General features: G+C 46.4%; 2 protein-coding genes across 4 annotated transcripts; both read left to right on the forward strand.

The window, feature by feature from the left end:
- Positions 1-2,492: 2,492 nt before the first annotated feature.
- Positions 2,493-14,367, forward strand: NME1 (NME/NM23 nucleoside diphosphate kinase 1). 2 transcript variants are annotated; one of them, XM_082859913.1, is made up of 5 exons: positions 2,493-2,677; positions 10,196-10,325; positions 12,324-12,425; positions 13,468-13,580; positions 14,066-14,367. In XM_082859913.1, exons 2-5 carry the CDS (start codon positions 10,200-10,202, stop codon positions 14,181-14,183), a joined length of 459 nt encoding a protein of 152 aa, XP_082716039.1. In that variant the 5' UTR covers positions 2,493-2,677; positions 10,196-10,199; the 3' UTR covers positions 14,184-14,367. The 2 variants fall into 2 exon arrangements, with proteins under 2 accessions (XP_082716039.1, XP_082716040.1); XM_082859914.1 differs by lacking the exon at positions 2,493-2,677 and adding an exon at positions 4,938-4,957.
- A 3,946-nt stretch (positions 14,368-18,313) lies between these two features.
- LOC309975028 (nucleoside diphosphate kinase B) lies at positions 18,314-21,826 on the forward strand. Of its 2 annotated transcripts, XM_082859911.1 has the most exons (5): positions 18,314-18,399; positions 18,681-18,810; positions 19,765-19,866; positions 20,658-20,770; positions 21,556-21,826. In XM_082859911.1, the coding sequence occupies exons 2-5, from the start codon at positions 18,685-18,687 to the stop codon at positions 21,671-21,673; spliced, it is 459 nt and encodes a 152-aa protein (XP_082716037.1). In that variant the 5' UTR covers positions 18,314-18,399; positions 18,681-18,684; the 3' UTR covers positions 21,674-21,826. The 2 variants fall into 2 exon arrangements, with proteins under 2 accessions (XP_082716037.1, XP_082716038.1); XM_082859912.1 differs by lacking the exon at positions 18,314-18,399 and having other exon boundaries at positions 18,421-18,810.
- The last annotated feature ends 693 nt before the right edge of the window (positions 21,827-22,519 follow it).

Genomic DNA, 22,519 nt, shown 5'->3' on the forward strand with positions numbered 1-22,519 from the left:
GGGAGGAATTAGGACTCTTTTATTACTGAGCTATTGTTTCCTGATTGCTTTCCCTTTGTTCCTGCATTCTTTAGTTCCCTTAAATCATTAATTACTGCGACCTCTTTGAGGGCAAGAATTGTGGCCAGGTTTGGATCACAAAGTGGCTTAGGCTAAAAATGGCTTCTCTTAAAGTAAAAAACAAACAAACCAAAAAAACCAAGGTCAGTTCTCTTTCTCTGGGGATCCCTTACCCTATCCACTTACACTATAAACTTTTGTGTACAAGTTTTTGTGTGAACAGGACATAAGTCATTTTCTCTGGGATAAACACCCAACAGTGCAATCGCTGGTCATGTGGTAAGCACATGTTTAGTTTTATAAGAAGCCAAACTTTTCCAGAGTGGCTGTGTACCATTTTACACTCCTGCCAGCAATGTGTGAGCGGATCCAGTTTCTCCACCTCCTTGAGAGCATTTGGTGTTGTCACTATTTTTTATTTTAGCCATCATCAAAGGTGTGTAGTGATATCTCATTGTGGTTTTAATTTGCATTTCCCTAATGATGCTGAATATCTTTTCATGTGCTTATTTGCCATCTGCATATCCTCTTCAGTGAAATATCTTGTCTTTTTTTTTTTTTTTTTAAATATCTTGTCTTTTGCTCATTCTCTAATTGATTATTTTTTTAACAGCTGAGTTGTGAGAATTCTCTATATAGTCTAGATACAAGGGCTGTGTTGTGTATGTGGTTTGCCAATATTTTTCCCACCCTGTAGCTTGTTTTTTCATCCTCTTCTCAGGGTCTTCTGAAGAGCCAGAGGTTTTCATTTTGATAAGATCCAGTTTACCAACGTTTTCCTTGTATGAACTGTGCTTATGGTGGCAAGTCTAAGAACTCTGCCTAGCCCTTGGTCCTGAAGATTTTTTACCATGTTTTTTTCCTAAACTTTTTACAGTGTTGACTAAAAAAACCCACACAGCCTAAAAGTAGTGAGGTAAGTTTTATTTGATGACCCTACTGATGACTATAGCTTGGGAGACAATCTCTCAGATAGCTCTGAGGAACTGTTCCAAAGAGGTAAGGGAGAAGCCAGGATATATAGTTTTTGCTGAAAAAAACAAACAAGAAACATGTTAGTGGAACATCAAAAGATTACTGCTAATCAGTTTAGAGAACAGACTTGTGGTTGCCAAGGGGGAGAAGGGTGGGGGAGGGAAGGATTGGGAGTTTGGGATTAGCAGATGCAAACTATTATATATAGGATGGATAAACAACAAGGTCCTATTGTATAGCACAGGGAACTATATTCAGTATCCTGTGATAAACCATAATGGAAAAGAATATGAAAAGGAATATTTAGATGTATAACTGAATCACTTTGCTGTACAGCAGAAATTAACACAACATTGTAAATCAACTATACATCAATAAATTTTTTAAAAAATTACTGCTAATCACACAAAAAGCTGCATTGGATAAAAAAAATACGCTCATTGAAATTATTCATTTGATACGCATCTTAACTATCTAGGGCCAGTACCCTGTTTTTCTCCTGATTTCCCTTCAGTGTGCACCGTTGGGGAGGCTATAGTGGCTGATGGCTTGATGTCAGGCAACAGTCTTTGTTTACTGAAATGGCAGGCAACATTTTCTGTCTTTTTTTTTTTTGTCCACAGTTTTACACTTACAAAACTATGATCCATTTGGAGTGAATTTTCATTTAAAGTGGGAGGTTTAGGTAGAGGTGTTTTTTCTTCTTCTTTTGCCTATAGATGTCCCATTGCTCCCGCACATTTTTGAAAAGGCTCCTGATTCTGCTTTGTATCTTACCCCATCCATCCCTCCTACAGCAGTCAGAATGATTTTTTTTTTAAAAAATGTGTATCAGATGATATGACGCCCTACTCAAAATCTTCCAATCACTTCCCACCCAAAACATAATCTTGCTGCTCTCCAACCGCAGTTTCTAGCGCTCAACGCCCACTATAATACTGGCCCTTGGGTAATCACCAGAGTTGCTCCCTCACTTCATGCAGGTCTATTCTACTGCCACCTCCTTTAACCTTTAAAGTAGTTTACTGCTTCAATCTTCCTTCCGCCCTTGCCCTGCTTTTTCTTAACATTTGCATACTATGATATATTTCATATTAATTTGCTCATTTATTTATTGTTTGTCCCCATAACCAGCTCCAACAAAGTTTACTGCTATACCCCAGACCCTGAAACAATACCTGCCACACAGAAGTTACTCGATAAAAAATCTGCTTGAAAAAAAAAAAAAATCTGCTTGACAGGCTGGAAAGAATGAGTAAATGTAAAACGAGGGCGACCGTCTACTTTTAGGTCAGGCGCTCGTTCAGACTCAATGAAAAGTGTGAGCGCCACCTCTCGGTAAGCCAATTTGCTCGAGAAAACAGTCACAGAATCTTAAGGAAAAAAAAAAAAGATGGCGGTAGCCAGCCAGAAGAGCAGGAAAAAACAGTACCGGAAGTTTAACTTTGGAAATTGCTCCCTAGAATGACACCCGACTGTCAGGAGGAAGCGTAGGCGAATGGTGTTCTGCAAAATGGGCCCTCCCGCAGCGGATCTGGGCAGAAGCGTTCCGCGCGGGCGGGTGCCGGGAACCACGAGGGGCGGGGGCGCATTTCCGGTGCCGGTGGCAGCAGAAGGAGTTGAAGCCCAAGTAGAAGGATTGGTGAGAAGGGTTCGGGGTACTGAAAGGAAAGGGAGAGGAAGGGGAGGGGGAGGCGAAGAGGTCGGCTGAGTTCCGCTTTGAGAGGTGGCCAGGGTGATGGGGTGGGAGGGAAGCGCCTTTCGACAGGTGCAAACCTGTCAGCTCACGTCCCACGCCACGTGGACTCACCTTTGTCCGTAGCTGCTTTTCTCATCAGGACGCGACCGCAGGGGTTGTGCCTTATTTGTTTCTGTCTAGCGCAGTGCTGGGCTCTGAATGAATGACAGGTGTGTGTCAGGTGGATGTGGAGGACACTTACAGGGACTGTTTGTAGCTCTTTAGCTCCATATTCTCCTGGGGAATCCATGCTTGTCTCCAGCTTCCCCCGGGAGATCTCCGCCAGTTCTTGGGCTTTGTCTCTTTTTCTTGGAGGTGTAGGGTGATTATCATTTAAGACATTTTCTTTGCTCTTATTGAGTGCTAGGCCCTGTGGCTAGGTACCAGGGACAGACACAGAAGTAATCCATCCGTGTATACAGGCGGCAGGCCAGTGGAGAGACAGAAAACAGAAAATTCAAACATATTGTTAAGGTGCTGAAATAAGAGGTAAAGTACAGGAAGATAGAGCCAGGAGGTGGTGCTGTTATCCACAGAGGGACTGACTTTCAAGGTGAACGGACTCCTTTCTCATCTTGTGGAGACAGAGCAGGTCCTGAGCCCGATCTTTTTCTCTGTAAAAGGAAAAGTCTGGAATAGATACTTTCTAGGCTTCCTTCCAGCATGATGTCGCATATCAGATATTACTCATGGCAATAGTTCTCCCACAGTCAGCCGTTTACTGGTTAGTCAGAATATTCATTACATCTCATGATATAGCATAAGTTGCATAGGGTTGGGAAATCTGGACTTTGGTCCTCATTCGGGTGCTCTAGATCTGTTTCCTCATTTGTAAAAGAAGGGGATTGTAATGAAATAATCTGTAAAACCCCTTCTAGTTCTAATACCATGACTGTGGCGGTAGGTCAAACCATATTTTGGACTGCCCTGTACCAGACATCACTTTCACATTATCACTGTGGTGTCCCTCATCTGGATAATTGAGAGATAGTGTCTTTTTTTTTTTTTTTTTTTTACATCCCCTGCCTTAGTTCTGCCACAGTATTGGGTACACAGTAGATGCTTATGTTAGTTCAAAAACTGGATCCTGTACACAGAAGGAAAGCAGAGACTGAAGAGAGGCAGACCACTCCAGATTGGTAGGTAACAGGTGTAAGGAGCAACGGAGCTTGAGGCCTATCTTGGGTGGTTGCGAGACGAGTAGATCTCTGCTCTCGCCCACGAGGATTTTAAAAGTATGTGTAGAGGCCTTCACTAGGTACAGTCACATGTTCAGTTCAGATGGTCTCAACAACACCTTACTCTCTCAAGGCTGTGTCCTTCGAACAGCCCCTACTGTGGGGACAGTAGGCAGAGTGTACATTCCAAGGACAGGGGTGGGGGTGAGGAGCCTCCAGTTTCTGGGTTCAGCTGAGAGTTATGACCTCCTCCGGTACTCCGCCGCTTGTGACTGGCCCTGGCAGTCTCACCCCCTTCTTCTGCAGGGTCAGAAGTGTGCCCTGAGAGGTTAGCAAGGGGTTCTGCCAGCATGGCGGTGGCTCATTTGGCAGCTCTCTGACTGCAGTGGAGGCAGATGCCACAGCAACAGTATAGAGGCACATCCAAGAGAAAACATGGATTAAGACGAGTCCCCAAATAAGTAACAGTTTTCTCTATGAAGAGCCCCATAATCTGAACCATTGATTTCCTACGTCCCCTTATGAGGCAGTAATAATGTCCAAGGCTCTTCTGTTTTGGAGGACAGCTTTTCTCATGAAAGATATTTCAGTGATTGGTAACGACAGGCTTTGCAGGCTGTCATTTAAGGCTTGCTGGGCGAAGTTAGTAAGGGCTTCTCTGTATGCTATAATGTCCTCCAGGCCAATGGAGGGGACCAAGATGGTGGCTAAATGATTGTACCAGTAGAAAACGGAACATGCCCATCTGGCCTGGAGGAGAGGGAGGTTGGTGGCTTTAGGAACTTGACCCGGTTGTACATACCATACATACTGGCTGGGGCAGGCAGCGGTGGACTGGGGGCAGGATATGCCAGACCAGGAACCCCACCTTCTCCCCTCTTTCAAAGATGCATGTTTCATTCCAGCTATAGCACATTTCAACAGTCCGGCTTGCAGTAGGACAGCAGGATGCCAGTGGAGATTGAGTAAGTCTCCTTTACCCAGAGGTGTGAATTCACCCATCCCGGTGAGACATCCCATTGCAAATTCCAGTAGATAACTCCTTTCCCAGGTATGGTGGGGCTTAGTGTTCTCAGCAGCACAGCACACGGATCCACAGAGAAAGTTGGGGCAGTGGCTGTTTCCCAAGACTTCCTTACTTGTATGGCATTGGGTGTCTTGTCAGGGGTCCCCAGTCTGGCATTTGGGGCCGTAGGTTCTACTGGCTGGTCATTCAAATGCATCAAAATCTGGGACAGTACTTTAGTCCACCCGGCCAAGGTGGTTTTACCTGTTAGTAATTTAATCTGATGCTTTACTATTCCACTTTTCCTTTCTGCCAGTCCTCCTGCCTGTGGGTTATAGGGGAGATGGAACTTCCATTTGATGTCATATTCTTTTGCCCAGTCATGACCTTTGAAATATAACCCCCGATCACTGTGTATTCAACAAAGGTATCCATACATGGTCTTAGCTTCTCTAATCCCCTGATAGCGGCAGCCTGGTTTGTGAGGCAACAGGGGACAGCTTGGGTTGGGCCAGATGCAGTGTCCACAAACACCAGAGCATATTTAGAACCCTCACTAGGAAGGAGGGAGCCACTATAATCAATTGGCCAATTTCACATCAGTTGGGAGCTCTGGTGGGTGGCCCCAGTCTCCTCTGGCAGTTGCCTTGGGTGTTGTTTAGAACACACAGGACATGCTATTACTGCATTAATTGAGTCACTGTATTTCAAAGGCGGTCCAGCATCCTTGGCAATATGTCATCCCCCTGGGCACTTCAGTGTTCCCTCTTCCTATGCACCCAAGGGTCAGTTGCTAGGACTCATTTCTGGCCTAGGGCATCAGCTTCCTGATTGCCAGAGGATGTCAGTGCCTTATGAGCCAGGGTGTGGAAGACAGTGAGGAGTGCCTCAGACTCTTGCAGGTGAACCCAAATGTCTTTTTACGTATCCAGACCCCACAAGGCTTATTTATGATCATTTCACCTCTTGTCTTTCCATTGTCTAAGCCATAGGGTCAATCCCTTTAGAACAGCCCAACTGTCAGTGCAAAACATTAATGGCCAGCGCTCACCAGCCCGCTGGAGGCTGCCGTTTGTTCCTCTTTCCGGGCATGTGTATATCAGGCATCAGTGGGAATTTCCCACGCTCCCTTCTACAGGCCGACACAGGAACAGAGCCAGGACATTTGGAGGATCTACATTCTCTACAGGGCCTGGGAGCACCCACATTTCTAGACAGCAGGCCGGTGGTAGGGTACTCCTCTGCTGCAGATAGACGTGTCATTTAGTCAGTGTGGGGGGTTTGAGCCATGGCAGAGGTGGGTAGATGGAACATATTCTGAACAACCCCTTCAAAGGAAGGGAAGTTCTTACCATGATGTGCTGTTTCTTCGTGAGAGGCTGTACCCGGAAGAATGCTGTGTACACTGCTAGAAGCTGTTACTCTGTGGGGGTGTACTGGGTTTCTGCCCCCTTCCAGGGACCAAAAATCCTAGGGGTACTCTCTTTCTGTTGTCTCTCCCACAGTGCCCAACCCAGATGTGCTGGAGTCACAGACACATCTAACTCAAATGGTAGTCCGGCTTGGGAGATGCCCAGAACTTCAATTTGCTTCACTAATATTTTTGCCATCTGAAAGGCGGCTTGCTGCTCTGATCCCCAGTCCCACGTATGCCGTCTCATTACCAGGTGGTATAAGGGATGGAGGCCCTGTTCCAGATGGGGAATAAAAGTCCTCCAAAACCCCCAAATGCCTACCAAGGCTTGCACCTCTTTCACATTCTTAGGGGTTGGATAGGCTTGTACATTATCAATGACAACTTCTGGGACAACTTGAATCTTACCCAAACGAAGGACGGCCAGAAATTTTACTGAGGTGCCTGGGCCTTGAATTTTTTGTGGATTCACTGCCCATCCTCTCCCTCACAGATGTTCCAGCAAAGCCTGCAGAGTGTCCTGCAACAGGGGCAAGTCTTCACATGTGAACATTATATCATCAATGTAATGGGCCCGTTTTACTGAAGTGGGGAAGGGGAACAGGTACAGGTCTTGGGCTATAATCCCATGACATGTGGTGGGGCTGTGCATTTAGCCGTGAGGAAGTCCTTGAAACGTCCATTACTGTCCCTCTCAACATGAAGGCAAATTGATCTTAGGCATCAGAAACCTGTGCTTGTTAAAGTTTTTCCATAAAAGTCCTTGAATGTGAAGCATCTTTGCAGGAACAGTTTTGCAAAACCATCAGAGTACAGCAATGACTGTAAATGCAAAAAGACTTTAAAATGGCCATGGTTAAAGATCTGATGAGAGTTCATTATAATACAGTCGACAAGGGAATTTGATTGTTTTTGTGACATACATTTTAAAATTATAACTAATAACATCATATCAGATTTTTAGGAATTTCATACAAATATAGCCCAAAGAAAGTTTAACATCACTTCTTTTTTTTTTAAATTTATTTATATTTATTTATTTTATTTTTGGCTGCTTTGGGTCTTTGTTGCTGAGCGCGAGCTTTCTCTGGTTGCGGCGAGCCGGGGCTACTCTGTTGCGGTGCGTAAGCTTCTTCTCACTGTGGTGGCTTCTCTTGTTGCGGAGCACGGGCTCTAGGCTCGCGGGCTTCAGTAGTTGAGGCATGTAGGCTCAGTAGTTGTGACTCATGGGCTCTAGAGCGCAGGCTCAGTAGTTGTGGTGCACGGGCTTAGTTGTTCCACGGCATGTGGGATCTTCCCGGACCAGGGCTCGAACCCGTGTCCCCTGCATCGGCAGGCAGATTCTTAACCACTGTGCCACCAGGGAAGTCCCTAACATCACTTCTTATTTGACAGCGTTTCCCATATAATTTAATATATCAAATAGGCTAATTAGTTTAATATCTCTCTTTTATAAGGAAAGAGAATACGTCTTTTGAGACGTTCCAGGGGCCCTCTGGAAAATCCCAGAGTTAGTTCTAGGTCAGCATAACTTTATTTAGAATTAGATTTTGGGGGAGCTTGTCAAAAATACCAAAAGGTTTTAAAACACTAGATTAAATAGGATCTTAGCTCACTGTGAAACAGTACTTAGTTATCTATTTAACTTAAGTGACAAAGACTCCAAAGGCAAATAGAGAAAGTTACATAATTGTAAAAAAAACCTTAGCTCTTTTAATAGAGAAGATTCAGTTTTCTTAAGTAATTGAAGATGTGATAAAGACAACATGAAGCACAAGAAATTATTTGGATAAGACCACAGAATCTTTTTTCTGGGCAGGTTACTCAAAAGGTAAAGGAAAAACTCTTACAGTCCCATAAGGAACAGACCAATAGTCCAACAAAACTTTGTCCTTTGAGCGGATGAAAGAAAATTGTTTCAGCTTTATATAAGTACACTATTGATATCAAAGCTTATTTTTCTTTAGGCCAACTAAATAGAGCTCTTTTACAAGTTAATTTTGACAATACTCTCTGGAGATAGAAAAACATCACCTATATATAACAAATCCATAGACATACGAACATACTGACAGCCACAAACAGAGAATCCATAGCTTTCTCTCCAGAACTTTAGCCGTGAATCAAGTATCCACCCACATGGCTGAAGCCTTTTACTAATATTTGTGGAGAAGATTTTAAAAATTTGGGAATTCCGTGGTGGTCCAGTAGTTAGGACTCCACGCTTCCACTGCAGGGGGAATGGGTTTGATCCCTGATGGGGGAACTAAGATCCCTCAAGCCGCGCAGCGTGGCCAAAAAAAAAAAAAAAAATTTGTACTTGCCTTTGATGAATAATCTTAGGGAAACTGTGGACTAGATTTTGTGTGAGGGTGCTCCTATAGCAGTCTGTGTTTTCACCACCGCCCCCCCCCCCCTTTTTCTTTGGTCTGTGGGCAGTGTTTTAGTTATTTCCTGTGGTGTTTACATTTCAAAGACATGGTAAGATTTATAACTTCAAGGAACAGAGAAGGAATGCAAGTTTTCTCTTAAGAGTTTTGGGGTGTATTTCTCTATTATCAGAAGTCTAGGGTAACAACTATTTAAAGTTTTTCTTTGTATTAGGCGTTGGACAGCATGGGGCGCTTCCTCTGTTTCATTCTCAGTCACCACAACATCCTCCCCTTTGTGCTCCTCACTTTCCCAGGGTTTCTGTCTCTTAGTGTCCTAATCAGGCTTTGACACAGCACTTGGACATTAATCTGCAGCAGCTTGTGCTCTCCTAGCTTTGTCATATGACAGGCTAAGAGCTCCAGTTTATAATCCTGCTCTCTCATCTTGTCTGCCAGCCCCAAAGCTGGCAGAGCAGTGGACACCTGCACGTTCTTCTCTAACTTCAGCTCTTCTTCCAACTGTCTAACTCGAGCTTCAGCCTCTAGTTGTGCATCTGTGGCCAGTGGCCTGCCCTCAGTGGAGGCCAGCCCACTGTGGCAGCCATTCATTTTCCTTCTTTGCTGCTCTGTGTAGTTTCTCTAATAAATGCAATAAAGCAGCCGGTGTTCTCGGGGCATCCTTGTTTTCATGTGGTGGTCTGCAAGTATCAAACATACAGGCCACCCTCCCCACATAGAGGTCGATGTTCAGCTTGGGATTTCCCCCAGGGATGCCTCTTTCCCAAGGCCCATTTCTTCAGTCTCCTGGCTGGCTCACAAATTGTCAGTCCACACACTGGCCCCTGTACAGAGAGGACCAGGAGAGACCAAAGAGGTTGACCACTCCAGGTTGGAAGGTAGCAGTTTTAATAAGTAAGGGAACATGCATATGAGGCTTGTCTTGGCTGGCTGCATTGTACCCACCCACCAGAATCTTAAAGTTTATATAGTTTATATAAACTTACATAGTTTAACTGGGTTCAGTCACATGTTCAGTCCAGATGGTCTCAACAACACCTTACCCTCTCAAGGCTGTGTCCTTGTAACGGCTCCTACTGTGGGAACAGTGTACAGAGTGTATATTCCAGGGACAGGAAAAGGGTGCGGAGCCTCCGATTGCCTGAGTCCAGATCGAGGGTGAACTGGCAATCATGTCCTCTTAACATGACTTAACAGAAGCTTATTAAATCAAATGAAATAGAAAGTATAGGCCCTGCTTTTGGACCCTTCCCCACTCTGGGGTATTAGTTCATAGATGAGGGGACTGAGGAGGAATTAGGTTTTACCAGAGTCCTGGAGTTGACGTTGCAGATTTAAACCAGCTTTAGGGAGGTAATCCCCTTGAGAAGGATAATGATGTAGGCAGGATATTGTTTGTTGTGTTGTTTCATCCCTCCACCCGTCTATCCCCAGGACCATGGCCAATAGCGAGCGCACCTTCATTGCCATCAAGCCTGATGGAGTCCAGCGTGGCCTTGTGGGAGAGATCATCAAGCGTTTTGAGCAGAAGGGATTCCGCCTCGTTGCCATGAAATTCATGCAGGTACGTGGACTTCATTCTTGCTATTTCTATTGTTTCATAGAAATAGGAGAACATCATAGGTCAGCCTCTCTGTTTCTCCCTTCAGCTCATTTTAGGCGTCTCCATTTAGGGTGAACACGAATGTCCTAAAACCCGGAAACTCCTCGGTGGCATCTCCGCTGAGTCTTGGAGCAAAAAAGTTATTTGCGACTTTCAGAAGTAGCCTCCCTTTCCTCTTGGCAATGCAGGGTTCCACATATTACTGCAGCACTGTGATTTCTGACGCAAAGCCCTGGGCTTGTTTGAGCTCCTGATCGTGAGCTTCCTGAGCAGATAATTTTAGAGACCCCCCCCCCCCCCCCCCCCGCACTGTCCCCACCGTTTGAGGCAGGTTGTTTTTCAGCAAGGAAGTCTTTCTATCATTGTTAACACCTGCCTACTGTCTAGCATATATTAGGCACCATCAGGGCATGTAGAGGAAAGTTGTGATTTTGCCCTTGGGGCGGCCCACCTGAAACAGCAGAGGGCAGACACACTTGCAAGATACCTACAAAACAATATTTCAAAAAATGCAAAGGATTGATTGACCAAGAACCCATCTGCAAACAGACCTGGGAAATAAGAATTTAAATTCTCAAAGCAAGTACATTAGGGGATCATCTTTTTTTCCTATTAAGAGTCAACTTTAATGAATGAATCAGAAAAAAAAGAGTGGGGGGTGGGTCACACAGCTTGTGGGATCTTAGTTCCCTGACCAGGGATCGAACCTGGGCCCTGGCAGTAAAAGCGCCAAGTTCTAACCACTGGGTCGCCAAGGAATTTTAAATTTAGTTTGATTTGCATTTTAGTTCCTGTGTGATGTTTTAGAAAAACTGTTAATATAAAAGGGAGAAGACTGATGTTAGTGCTGAGGGGAGAGTGGGACAGAATGATTCGAGCCAGGTATTGGACAAGCAGTGCTCTCCAGAGAGTTTGTATATTAAATTAGGTTTTTTTTTAATGCAACTTTATTGGAGTATAATTGCTTCACAATACCGTGTTAGTTTCTGTTGCACAACAAAGTGAATGAGCCATATGCATACACATGTCCCACCAGCCAACTGTTTTACATTCGGTAGTGTATACACGTCAATGCTACTCTCACTTCGCCCCAGCTTCGACCTCCCACCCCATGTCATCAAGTCCATTCTCTATGTCTACCTCTTTATTCCTGCCCTGCAACTAGGTTCATCAGTTTTGAAGGTAAAGTGAAATCAAAGTATTGTTGATCGGATATTTACCACGTGCTGGGCACATGTGTTTTTTCATCTAGGTCTCGTGACAACCCAGAGAGGCACTTAATCCTTTTCCCGTGGTTGTTAGTGATAGGAAGCTGAGGCTTGGAGAAGTTAAGTAATGTGTGGTTATCCAGTCAGTGATGCAGCTGGGATTTTAACCCAGGTCTCTCTGACCCCTAAGTGCATACATTTTGTCCTTTATACTGAGTTTCCTATCAAGGGCATGGACTTGGTGAAGAATGGGAGGAGGGATAGCTGCCATGAGCCTACAGGGTTATTTATTTATTTAAATTTTTTTTCTTTAAAAAAAAATTAGATTTAATTAATTAAGGCCTTTATTCTCTGAATAAATATGAAGAGAAATGGCCTGGTTCAGTTTGCTTCTCATCCAATGCTGAGACCACCTCCCTGTAACACTTTAGCTGAGGCTTGCTTGGGCGTGGAAATTTATTGTATTGTTAGTCTTCCTGTGTAAAATACCATGGCTGGATTCAATTCTAATGTTCTGTAATTTTATGCTGATCAATCAAGGACAGTAGGGGGAAAACTGGTACAAAGCTGAAGCACTTTTAGTCCCTGTCACTTCTTCCCTTTGGTAAAGTCAAGAGTGAATTGGGTTATAATAGAACAAGTGAGCTGAGAGCTCACGTTTTAAACAGCAGGATGGGTAAGTGGGAAATAACTAAATTGCTGGTTCTTAGATAGTTTTGGGATCAATTCTCTTCTCTATCCTGTGAGATAGGCTTCTGAAGACCTTCTCAAGGAGCACTATATTGACCTGAAGGACCGTCCATTCTTTGCTGGCCTGGTGAAATACATGCACTCAGGGCCAGTGGTTGCCATGGTGAGTGTAACATGTGTGGGATGTTGACGTGAATGACTCAGCTGGGAGTGAAGAGTGAATGTTGTGATTCTTGCTTCTAAGGCCAGGTCCTCATTGTTGCAGAGGATTCTGAGGCTAGGGCATTGGACATTGAGGGTATGAGTCAGCTCTCTGGCTCACCAAAGACAAAATACCTTTGCTTGCTGAACTGAAGACTCCCATCTGGGAGAAATCAGGAGAGATATGCCTGACTGTAAGCTCCTGGAGGTGAGGGAGACTGTGTCTTGTTTATTGCAGTGATTCTTCTCTTAGTATGTATTGGGTGTCATCTTTGTGCCAGGCTCTTTCAGACACTGGGGATACAATCATGAATGAGACAAAATAGGTAACTGTTTTCATAGCTTTCCTTGCCTGCGCATCCTGAAAAGGGAGGATGGGCAGATAATAAAGAAACCAAAAAACATATATATATCAGCTAATGATTAGCGATATGCACAGAAATGAAATAGGATTATGTGATAGCAAGTGAGCGCTTTAGACTGGGTGGTCAAGGAACGTGATTTTCAAGCTGAGATCTGGATGAGAAGGAGCCGGCTGTGTACAGATTCACAGTGAAGAGCATTCTCAACCATGAAAATAGCATGTGCAAAGGACCTGGGGTGGGGGACTTTTTGAGGTACAGAAAGACGCTTGGCGTAACTGAAGCCTGGTGGGTGAAAGGGAAGGTTGGATGAGATTAATTCATAGGCACAGGCAGAGGCCAGATTATGTAGGGCTGTCTCAGCCCTGTACTTCCTGAGTGCTGGGAAGCTATGGGAGGTTTCTACACTTGGTGTTTTAGAAGGGCCACTCTGTGTCAAGAATGGATTGTAGAAAGGCAAGAGGAGGGCAGGGAGACCAATATTCCCAGTGCTGGAACACTTAGATGCCCCATAAGTATTTGTTCGATGAATGAATGTCATTTTAAGGGGGTGCTTTTTCTTTTTCTTTGGAATTAATAGTTTTCAGATTTTCTGCTGAGATTGGTTTCCTTCCTTGACCGTATCTTCTTTTCTCCTTGGAGGTCTGGGAGGGGCTGAATGTTGTGAAGACAGGTCGAGTGATGCTTGGGGAGACCAACCCTGTGGACTCCAAACCTGGGACCATCCGTGGGGACTTCTGCATCCAAGTTGGCAGGTGAGAGTCGGTGCATTTTACTCTTTTCTAAAATCCAAGTGCCACAAGAATTTGGGTTTCTGAAGCTGAGGGTAGACATGATACCATATACAGAGCAATTTGTAATCAGAGTTTATTGTTCTCCTCCTTCTTAATTGGTGTTTGGCTTTGCAGGCCCCCTGCCTTTGATCATCAACATCACTATGGTTGTGCCTCTGTTGTGAGAGTAGAACCTGGTACAATGCGCTTTGCTGGCCAGAGTCCTTCCTGAGGCTCCCGCTGCTCGCATCAGTGTTGCTAGGAGGGCTGGACGTGGAGAGGGCATTCTTTATCCTTACATTAGTGGCAGTCATGGGTTTTTTCTTTTGACGTGGAATAATGTATATGGAGCTTTGGTTTTTTCTGCTCCAGTGGCTGTAGGCTTTCTGGCAATGGACATGAGGGGCGCTTCTGGGCAGTTTAATCCTTCTGACCTTGGTAATGTGGCCATCTCTTTTCCCATCCAGGAACATTATCCATGGCAGTGATTCTGTGGAGAGTGCAGAGAAGGAGATTGGCTTGTGGTTTCACCCTGAGGAACTGGTGAATTACAAGAGCTGTGCTCAGAACTGGATCTACGAGTGACATGGAAGCGGACCACAGTGCTTGTCCCACCCCACTTCCCCTCCCTCTCATGGGCAGGGGCCAGGTCATAGCAAATCTAGTTATTTCTGAGAACTTGCTTTTCATCTGGAGGGAAACTCTTGGAGCTGCGGATGCTCCCTGTACAGTGTTATGTGCTATCATCAGATTAAAATGTTTCATCTCAAGGAAGGAGTCATTGAGTAAGGTACTTCATATTGTCGTATTGCTTTGTATTCTTTTTTCTTTTTCACGTATTCTGGCTAACCTAAGCTAATAGAGAGTGTAAATACTATATAAGTTATATTGGCCTGAGAGGTCACACATACACACACATTCTTTGCCTGTCCCTCTCTTCCCCCTGCATTCCATCCACTCTTGGCACTGAGCCAGTCAACAGCTCTCTGTCCGGGATCTGCTACGTTGCCAAGACTGTCCTGTGCATTGAAGATTCCCTGGAAATAAAAGATACCCTTCCTGCCCTTGAGAAGCTCTCAGGGATTCAGTGGCTGGGGGAGTGTGAGAAGTTGTAACTACTCCAAAGCCAAGAAGCTATGTGGATAGTGGGCCTGGATTTCTGGGATGACCTCAAAAGAAGCAGAAGATATCTTGTGAGTAGTTTTGATTAGTTAGGATATTGATTTGGTTGCTTTAATAGAGACAAGATGGAAATTTACTTATCATTTACTTAAAAGTTCAAACTGGAGATCTGATGTAGATCACTGTGACTATAGTTAACAGTACTGTACTATATATTTGAAATTTGCTAAGAGGGTAGATCTGTGCTCTCATCACAAGAAAGAGAGAGAGAGAGAGAGAGAGAGGGAGGGGAAGGGAGGGAAGGAAGGAAGGAAGGAAGAGAGAGAAAGAAGGGTAGATAGAAAGAAGGAAAGGAAATGGTAACTGTAGGAAGCCGTTGTTATGTTAATTAGCGTGATTATATTAGCTTGCAGCTAGATACAGCCACAGGACTAAGTTCTGGCCAAAGAGACACGAAAAAGTGGTAATTTCAAAGGTGGTAAATTCAAGGTTGTACCCTGAAAAGGAAGGGATAATCATACTTCCCTTCCCAACTTGCTGGAAGGCGGATATAGGGGTGGTAAGCATCTTGGATTGGTTGGAGGGAACTGAATCTCTGGACCACCTCAAGGATCAGAGCCTTACCACCATCACCACTTCTATGTACCATACCTGCTTAGATTTTTTCCCCCCAGTTTTACTGAGATACAACTGACAAATAAAATTGTAAGATATTTAAAATGTACAACATGATGATTTGCTATAAGTTACATTGTGAAAGGATTTCTCCCATGGGGGGCCACCTTTTGTTTGGGCAGCTGAGGAATAGATGCGTTTCTGTTTCATACAAAGAATGGGGAGTGAAATAGAGTACCAGGACTTTGGGGGAATGAATATGTGTGTAGCGAGGCAGGAGGGTCATGAAACTGCACAGCTCATCTCAGGACTTAATGGAGCTCAGGTTCTTTATGTCTTGGCACAGAAGGAATTCAGCAAGAGACAAAGTGATAGGTAAGAAGTAGATTTATTAATATAGGACACTTGTGAAGGATACAAGTGGGCAGGCAAGAGGGCTTTTCCCTGAGAACTAAGTGGGCTACGTTTTTATAATCAAAGGAAAAGTGGGGAGGGGAGAAGACCACCTTCTTCCTCTTCCTTTGTAAAGATGTTGCAGGAAAATGGGGTGCGAGAGAATGGTCATGTCCCAGGTCTTGGGCGAGCTCCTGGGACAGCCTGCTAAGTGAGGGTACTTGGCTTCGCGCAGGAGAGAATTCAAGAGCAAGCCATAGTGAAGTCAAAGAGGTTGACTGAGAGAGATGCACATTCTGTTACTGAACTTGTGTTCGCGTGCCTGATGCACAGTGAGGCCGGACAATTCCTAAATGTTGGAGTTTGGAGCAGAGCGAGGCTTATTGCAGGGCCATGCAAGGAGACGGGTGGCTCATGCCCCTGAAACCCCCAACTCCCCAAAGGGTTTCAGCAAAGCATTTTTAAAGGCCAGGTTGGCGGGGGTGGGGGTGGTGGGGTAGGGGTGTGGGGGGGTGGAGGGTGGGGTGGGGGACAGGGTGTGTGTGTCACAGGGTATGTGATCAGCTTGTGCACAGTTCTCTAATTGGTTGATGGTGAAGTAACAGGGTGGTGCCCCAGGGGTTAACATAGTCAGTCCTTAGGCTCCAGGAGGCCTGGGGGCTCTGTGTTCATGGTCATCAAATAGTTAATATCTTCCATTTGGTGGGGGGTTTTCACATCTGTAAAACAACTCAGGAAATGTGCATCAGGTACTGTTATCTGGGTACTTCAGAGAGGAGCTAGAGCAGAGGATATGGGGGAAGGGTCTGCCCCAGAAGGCGCCACAGGGTCCTGCTCAGTTACAATTCCATAGACAGAATGCAGTCTGTGTCAGAAGGCAGAGCAGGCCCGAGGTGCGGGGGTGGTTGGTTTTCATGGGCTGGGTAATTCCATAGGCTAAGGAGTGGGAGGAATATTCTAACTACCTCGGAGAAGGCTCAGGGATTTCCAGGATTTGGGCCACTGCCCACTTTTTGGCCTTTATGGTTGGCCTTGGAACTGTCATGGTGCCGGTGGTTGTGTCATTTAGCAGGCTAATGTATTACAGTGAGTGTATAATGAGGCGCAGGTTCTACTGGAAGTTGAATCTTCCACCATCTTGGGCCTAGTCGGTTCTAACCAGTTCTTGTTGTATCCGGTTTTTCTCAAGGGCTCTGTGTCATTCTTTAAGGATTGTGCCCTGCCCCCTTGCCTCTTCATTTATACCTTCCGCAGTTAAGGACAGTCTTCCCAGGAAGGAAAGGAGAGGTGAAAGGCAGAGGGCTGCTGTTGGCTGTACCGCAAGGTAGTGACCAGACCAAGGGGCAAACGGCTCTGCGGAGAAATATCCAGTGAAATTCCCACTCTTTGCCACAATTGACATTTGCTAACCCTGAAAAGGAAGCCCAAATAAAAGTGTACTGCCGATTGAGGCCCAAGGGAACACTGGGTGTCCTTGCTCCGGAATGAAGACTGCTCGTGTACTGTGGTTTAATGCTCTGCAACTACAAGTTTGGAAAGCCAGCAAGGTATAATAGAGGCCTGGACTGTCACAGCATCTAACACAGGTTATCAGTGCAGTGCCAGGACCACTAGGGTGATGACACATGATTCCTGTAGTCAGCTCACCGCCCTGAGGAGAGAGACTCAGGGGCTCTGCCCACCTCAGGCTGTAAGCACTGCTGGAGGTTGGGGGTGGGGGTGGGGGTGGGGGTGAGTGTACACTTACTGAGAGGAGGGGCTTGCTGGCTCCTCCAGGGAAGCTGGGCACCACCAAAGGGTGGCTAGTGGTTTGTCAGGCAGAGAAGAGATAGGGATTGTCTGCATATGTATGACAGGCCTGATTTCTATGAGAGAATCTAGAATCTTGTCAAGGGTGTGTCTCAGGCTGAACTGGATAACCTGGCCACACAATGATGCTGGGGGCAGAGATCCTCATCTCAGGGTGGGAACAGGGCAGCTTAACTGGGCTGGGAAGGTGGGTGGGGAGACAGGCAGGAGGGAGCAGGGTATGGGGTATTTTGCTAAATTAGCCTTGGATGCCATCCTCCAGGCAGGGGGAGTCATCAAAGCGGGGCCGAGGGTCAGATGGTGTTTGAGGAGGGTGCTGAGGGAGGCTCCTTGCGGGGAGAAGTGAGGTGGACGCGCATCGGGAGGCCGCCAGTTCGGATGAGGGAGGTGGAGGGCTTGAAGCAGGGCTCAAGCAGAGGGGAGGGAAGGGGAAACTGGATTTCACAGGTAGGATAAGGACTTGTGCTAGACGGGGAGGAGAGAAAGCAGCTCTGGGCGCTCGGTGAATGGGGAAAAGCAGATGGTACTGGCCGGGGTACTGACTCAAGACCAGTAGAGGTTTGCGTGCGCGCGTGTGAGGAGGTACTGAAGACAGGAGTTGGATTGGACGCGCGCAGTTCTACTTCGGGCACAACCAGGTGGGGTAGAAATCACTTCCTGCCTCTGGAGCCCTCGCTGGCTTATTCTGCAAACCCGGGGCGTGGACAGAGTCGTCCGGAAGCGTCCGGCCTCGCGGGTTGGGTGGAGGGCCGTCCGGGGTGTGGCCGCCGCCGGCCCCTCCTCCGCGGGCTCCCTGCGGCGGTGCCGGTCGCTAAGCTCTCGGCTCAGGCCCGCGTCGCTGCCCGCGCCCGCCCTCTTACCGGTAAGACGGCGGCTCCAATCCCTTCCCGCCCTCGGGCCCCCTCGGTCCCGCAGGCCGGGTGCTCCCCCGGGACCCCTGACGAGTGTCCTCCGCGGGCACCCAGGGACGGCTGAGGGGCTGCGGCGCGGCGCTGGCAGGGCTGAGGCGTCCCGCAGGCCACGTGTCCCCGCGGTAGCAGCTGGCGGGCGCGGGAGCCACGTGGCCTCCGGCCCGGGGTCCGGGCCCCCTCGAGGCCTGTGTGAACGCGGCCGCGACGCCCTGACCGCACCTGCCGCCCGCAGGACCATGGCCCACGCGGAGCGCACCTTCATCGCCATCAAGCCCGACGGCGTGCAGCGCGGCCTGGTGGGCGAGATCATCAAGCGCTTCGAGCAGAAGGGATTCCGCCTTGTGGCCATGAAGTTCCTTCAGGTGACGCGCCCCGCTCCCCTCCTCCCGCGGCGGCGAGGTCGCGGGTGGTTTTCCTTACCCGCAGCGTCGATCCGAGTGTCTTTTCCTAGTTGGAATCCCCCTTGGCTGATTTCGGACCCGCGAATACCCCTTTGCTTTGGGCCTCCAACCCCCCCACCCCCCCTACCCAGGGCTCCACGGGCCCGTTAGACCCTTCCCCGAGGCCCGGGGGGACAGACGCCCTTGGAAGGTTAAGCGGAGGTGACGTGACTCAGGCTCCGGGGCTGCTTCCTTCCCGCGGCTGCGACGGGCAGTGGGCCGCAGGGGGGCAGCAGGGAGTGGATGAGGTCTGCGCCCCGGGCCCACGCAGGTCCACCCAGGCACGGGATGGAGGCTGGAATCCTTTTGTGCTTCAGTTTGCAACTCTGAGATGATTGAGGTCTTAGGTGGGGTGTGCCTTACTCTGCCCTTTCTCTGCAGGCTCCCTTTGGCATAGGGCAGTAACTTTATCTTCCAATTTGGGGTACAGATCTGGACCTTAGGGGATAAGTACCTAAGAACTGAAATTTAAACCAAGCTTTCTCAGTTAACGTCTGAAATGTTTAAAAGGGCATTAGGAATGGGCCAGAGGGTTTGATATGACCTCTGTCTGGCATATTTCCTTTGATTGCAGCCAACACTTAACTCCCTAACCACCTCTTTCTAAGGATTATAACATCCGTCAGGTCATTGACATGAGGGTGTCTTCATGATCAGAACAATCTTTCCGCTAATATAGCATCAGTTTCATGGTTTGGATGGGTTTTTTTTAAAATACACACCTTATGAATGTGAGCTAAAATACACACCCAGACTTTTAGAGAACCTACCATGTTACTGGTGGGGGGAGGCGGGCAGGTTCTGAGGATGGGATAGAGCCATATTCGAGCGCCTTTCTAGTTTGCTTCCTAATTGGTGCCTCCTCTTCAATGCCAGGCCTCTGAGGAACTCCTGAAGCAGCACTACATTGACCTGAAAGACCGCCCATTCTTCCCAGGGCTGGTGAAGTACATGAACTCTGGGCCGGTTGTGGCCATGGTAAGTGCTTGTGCTGGAGGAGAGGGAACCAAGGAAGTAACGGTTGATAGGTAACTGGGTTTGCTCAGTGTCTTCATGTTCCTCTTTAGACACCTTCCGCAGATACTCCAAATTCCTTGTTTTACAAAGGCAGCCTGCTGGAGTGAGTTAGTTTACAGACCAACTGGGAACTTGGGAGGAAAAAGGAAGTGAGAGTCAGAACTTAAAAAGAGTTCTCTGTGATCCTGTGCTAGAAATGAACTGGTCTATTTCTTCCTGTGGCATTAATGTCCAATTGGAAATGAAGTGAATAGAGGTAGAGGGTATAATAGGGAGTTAATAAAATTGCTGGGAAAGAAGCCCTACTTCCTGTTCCCTGAGGGTGACCTTTTCTTCTTTCTGCTTTTCCCTGGAATACATTTTCCCCTTTCATGTCAGTCTTTGCCATGTCTTGCTCTAACAGTCTTCTGCGATGCCCTTCCCACTGATCCTGTTCCAGTCTGCTCACTTTTCTTTACCCTTTCCCCACTATTTTTTGAGTTTGTGGCTGCATAAAGATTCTTCAGTCTTTTTAATCTCTGTCTCAGCCAGAGTGGCAAGTCCCCAAGTTGGGCACTTTTTCTCTGTATCCTAGCAATACACTTGGGATGGAGTATGGAGTATTTTATATCGGCCCCTACTACTACTGGGGTTGGCTGATAATCATGTCACTGATTGGTCTTACTGATATGTGCTGTTAGGTAGAGGTAAATGTTTGTTTTTAATGGTCCTGAATGGCAGAACTGATGAAATTCCTCTTCCCTAATGTCAAGGTCTGGGAGGGCCTAAATGTAGTGAAGACAGGGAGAGTGATGCTTGGGGAGACCAACCCAGCGGATTCTAAGCCGGGCACCATTCGTGGCGACTTCTGCATTCAAGTTGGCAGGTAAGTTCCAAGGGACCCTAATGACTTCTCCTCAAAGCCACTTAACTTGGGTTTAAAACAAACATTTTTGGCATATTCCAATTTTAGAAAATTCTGAACGTTTAAATTAGGTGGTAATTATCATTGGATGAACGCTTTCTTGAATAGTTACTTCTCTAGGCTACTTAAAATTTTAGCCAAGGCATTGCACAAGGGAGCTGCCTGCAGTGGGTCCTTCGTGACGGCAGAAAGTGCGGAGAGTGGGGCAAGGAAGGGGTCTAGCCTTGGCTCTGCCCTTTGTGGTGCTGTGTCCAAGGGTGTGTCACTTTTAGCCTTTTTGGTTCCCTAACTCATACAGAATCTCTACAAAAATTTGTATACTTAGGAGACTCAAATGGAATAAAGGGATTGTCAATAAGCGTGAATGTTTTGATTGGACTTTGCACGTTAGTGTTGTAAGAAAATACAGCAGCAATGGCTGTTGATAATGAATACGTCACATCTAGTTTGGGTTTTGGTCTGGGTATTCCTGTATTTTTCAAAATTTGAGAAGTAATGTTTTGTGGCAATCTTGGGTACAAGCACTGTTTTGAAAATTTAGAAGCATAATAAAGTTGAACCAAGTGATGCTTTTGGCTTAAGTACTTTTATAGTTTTATAGTTGCTTTTAAGAGGAGATACTTGGGGGTGGTCAGCTGCTTCGAGGAGCAACTGGCTGAAAAGGTCTTCAGTGACTGTCCTTTGCTTTATCCATTGAACAGACTTTTGTACTTTAAAATGTAACTAGAAATTGTTCTCCTTCTTAGGAACATCATTCATGGCAGTGATTCAGTAAAAAGTGCTGAGAAAGAAATCAGCCTGTGGTTTAAGCCTGAAGAACTGGTTGAGTACAAGTCTTGTGCTTTTGACTGGATTTATGAATAAGAGGTGGACGGAGCACTAACAGCACATATCAGTCCCCTCTGGCACCACCTGATGTGTCCCTGGGCACAGCTCTTCATTCCACTAACTTGGAAGCAGTAGGATGGATGTTTCTTTCCTAAATTATATCTACCAATAAAGCCTTTGAAAACGGGGTGCAGACTCTGGTGATTACTGGTTACTAAGCTGGAAGAAGACGTGACTTGGTTCCCTGACTATCGTAGTGTTATCCAGAACAAATTAATCCTGCTTGTTATGGAAAAATGATTTAATCCTTCTCAGCACCTGGTATACTTCCAGACTCTAGGAGGGAAAGCAGTGAGGCTGAAGAGGACAAGTGTGGCACTGGCTGTGTATCTGGGGAAACTAATAAGGAAATAATGAACATAATAAAGATCCCAACCACTTTAGCTGATGTAGAAATGCACATTTCTGTACAAAGAATTTGTTGAAACTTGGCAGAATGAAACATACTAGTCAAGTTGTCCAGATTCACATTCTTGTTGATTGCAAATTGGGCAAGTTACGTATGAGGAAACGGAAGCCTAAGGACGCCTGTAAGGTGAGGATGATACCATGGCAATGCAGGATTAAATGAAACAATGCATGTAAAGCAGTTAACCTAGTGCCTGGCCCGTAGCTGGTACACAAATTTTCCCTGCGACCCTACCTCCCTTCTTACTCTACCCTGGGATGAGGTATTTATCATGCCTATTTCCTGGGCTAGTAGTAAGTGGTTACAAAATCCACATTGCCTGTTCATTTTGCTGGATTGGTACAGTTGTAAAATGGTGCCAAAGAGCACCTATCAATAGAAATGTTCACTATCATCTGGAGTCTGCCTTAAAA

The sequence above is a fragment of the Leucopleurus acutus genome, assembly GCF_964270905.1.
Source record: "Leucopleurus acutus genome assembly, chromosome: 19".
NCBI classification, from domain to species: Eukaryota; Metazoa; Chordata; class Mammalia; order Artiodactyla; family Delphinidae; genus Leucopleurus; species Leucopleurus acutus.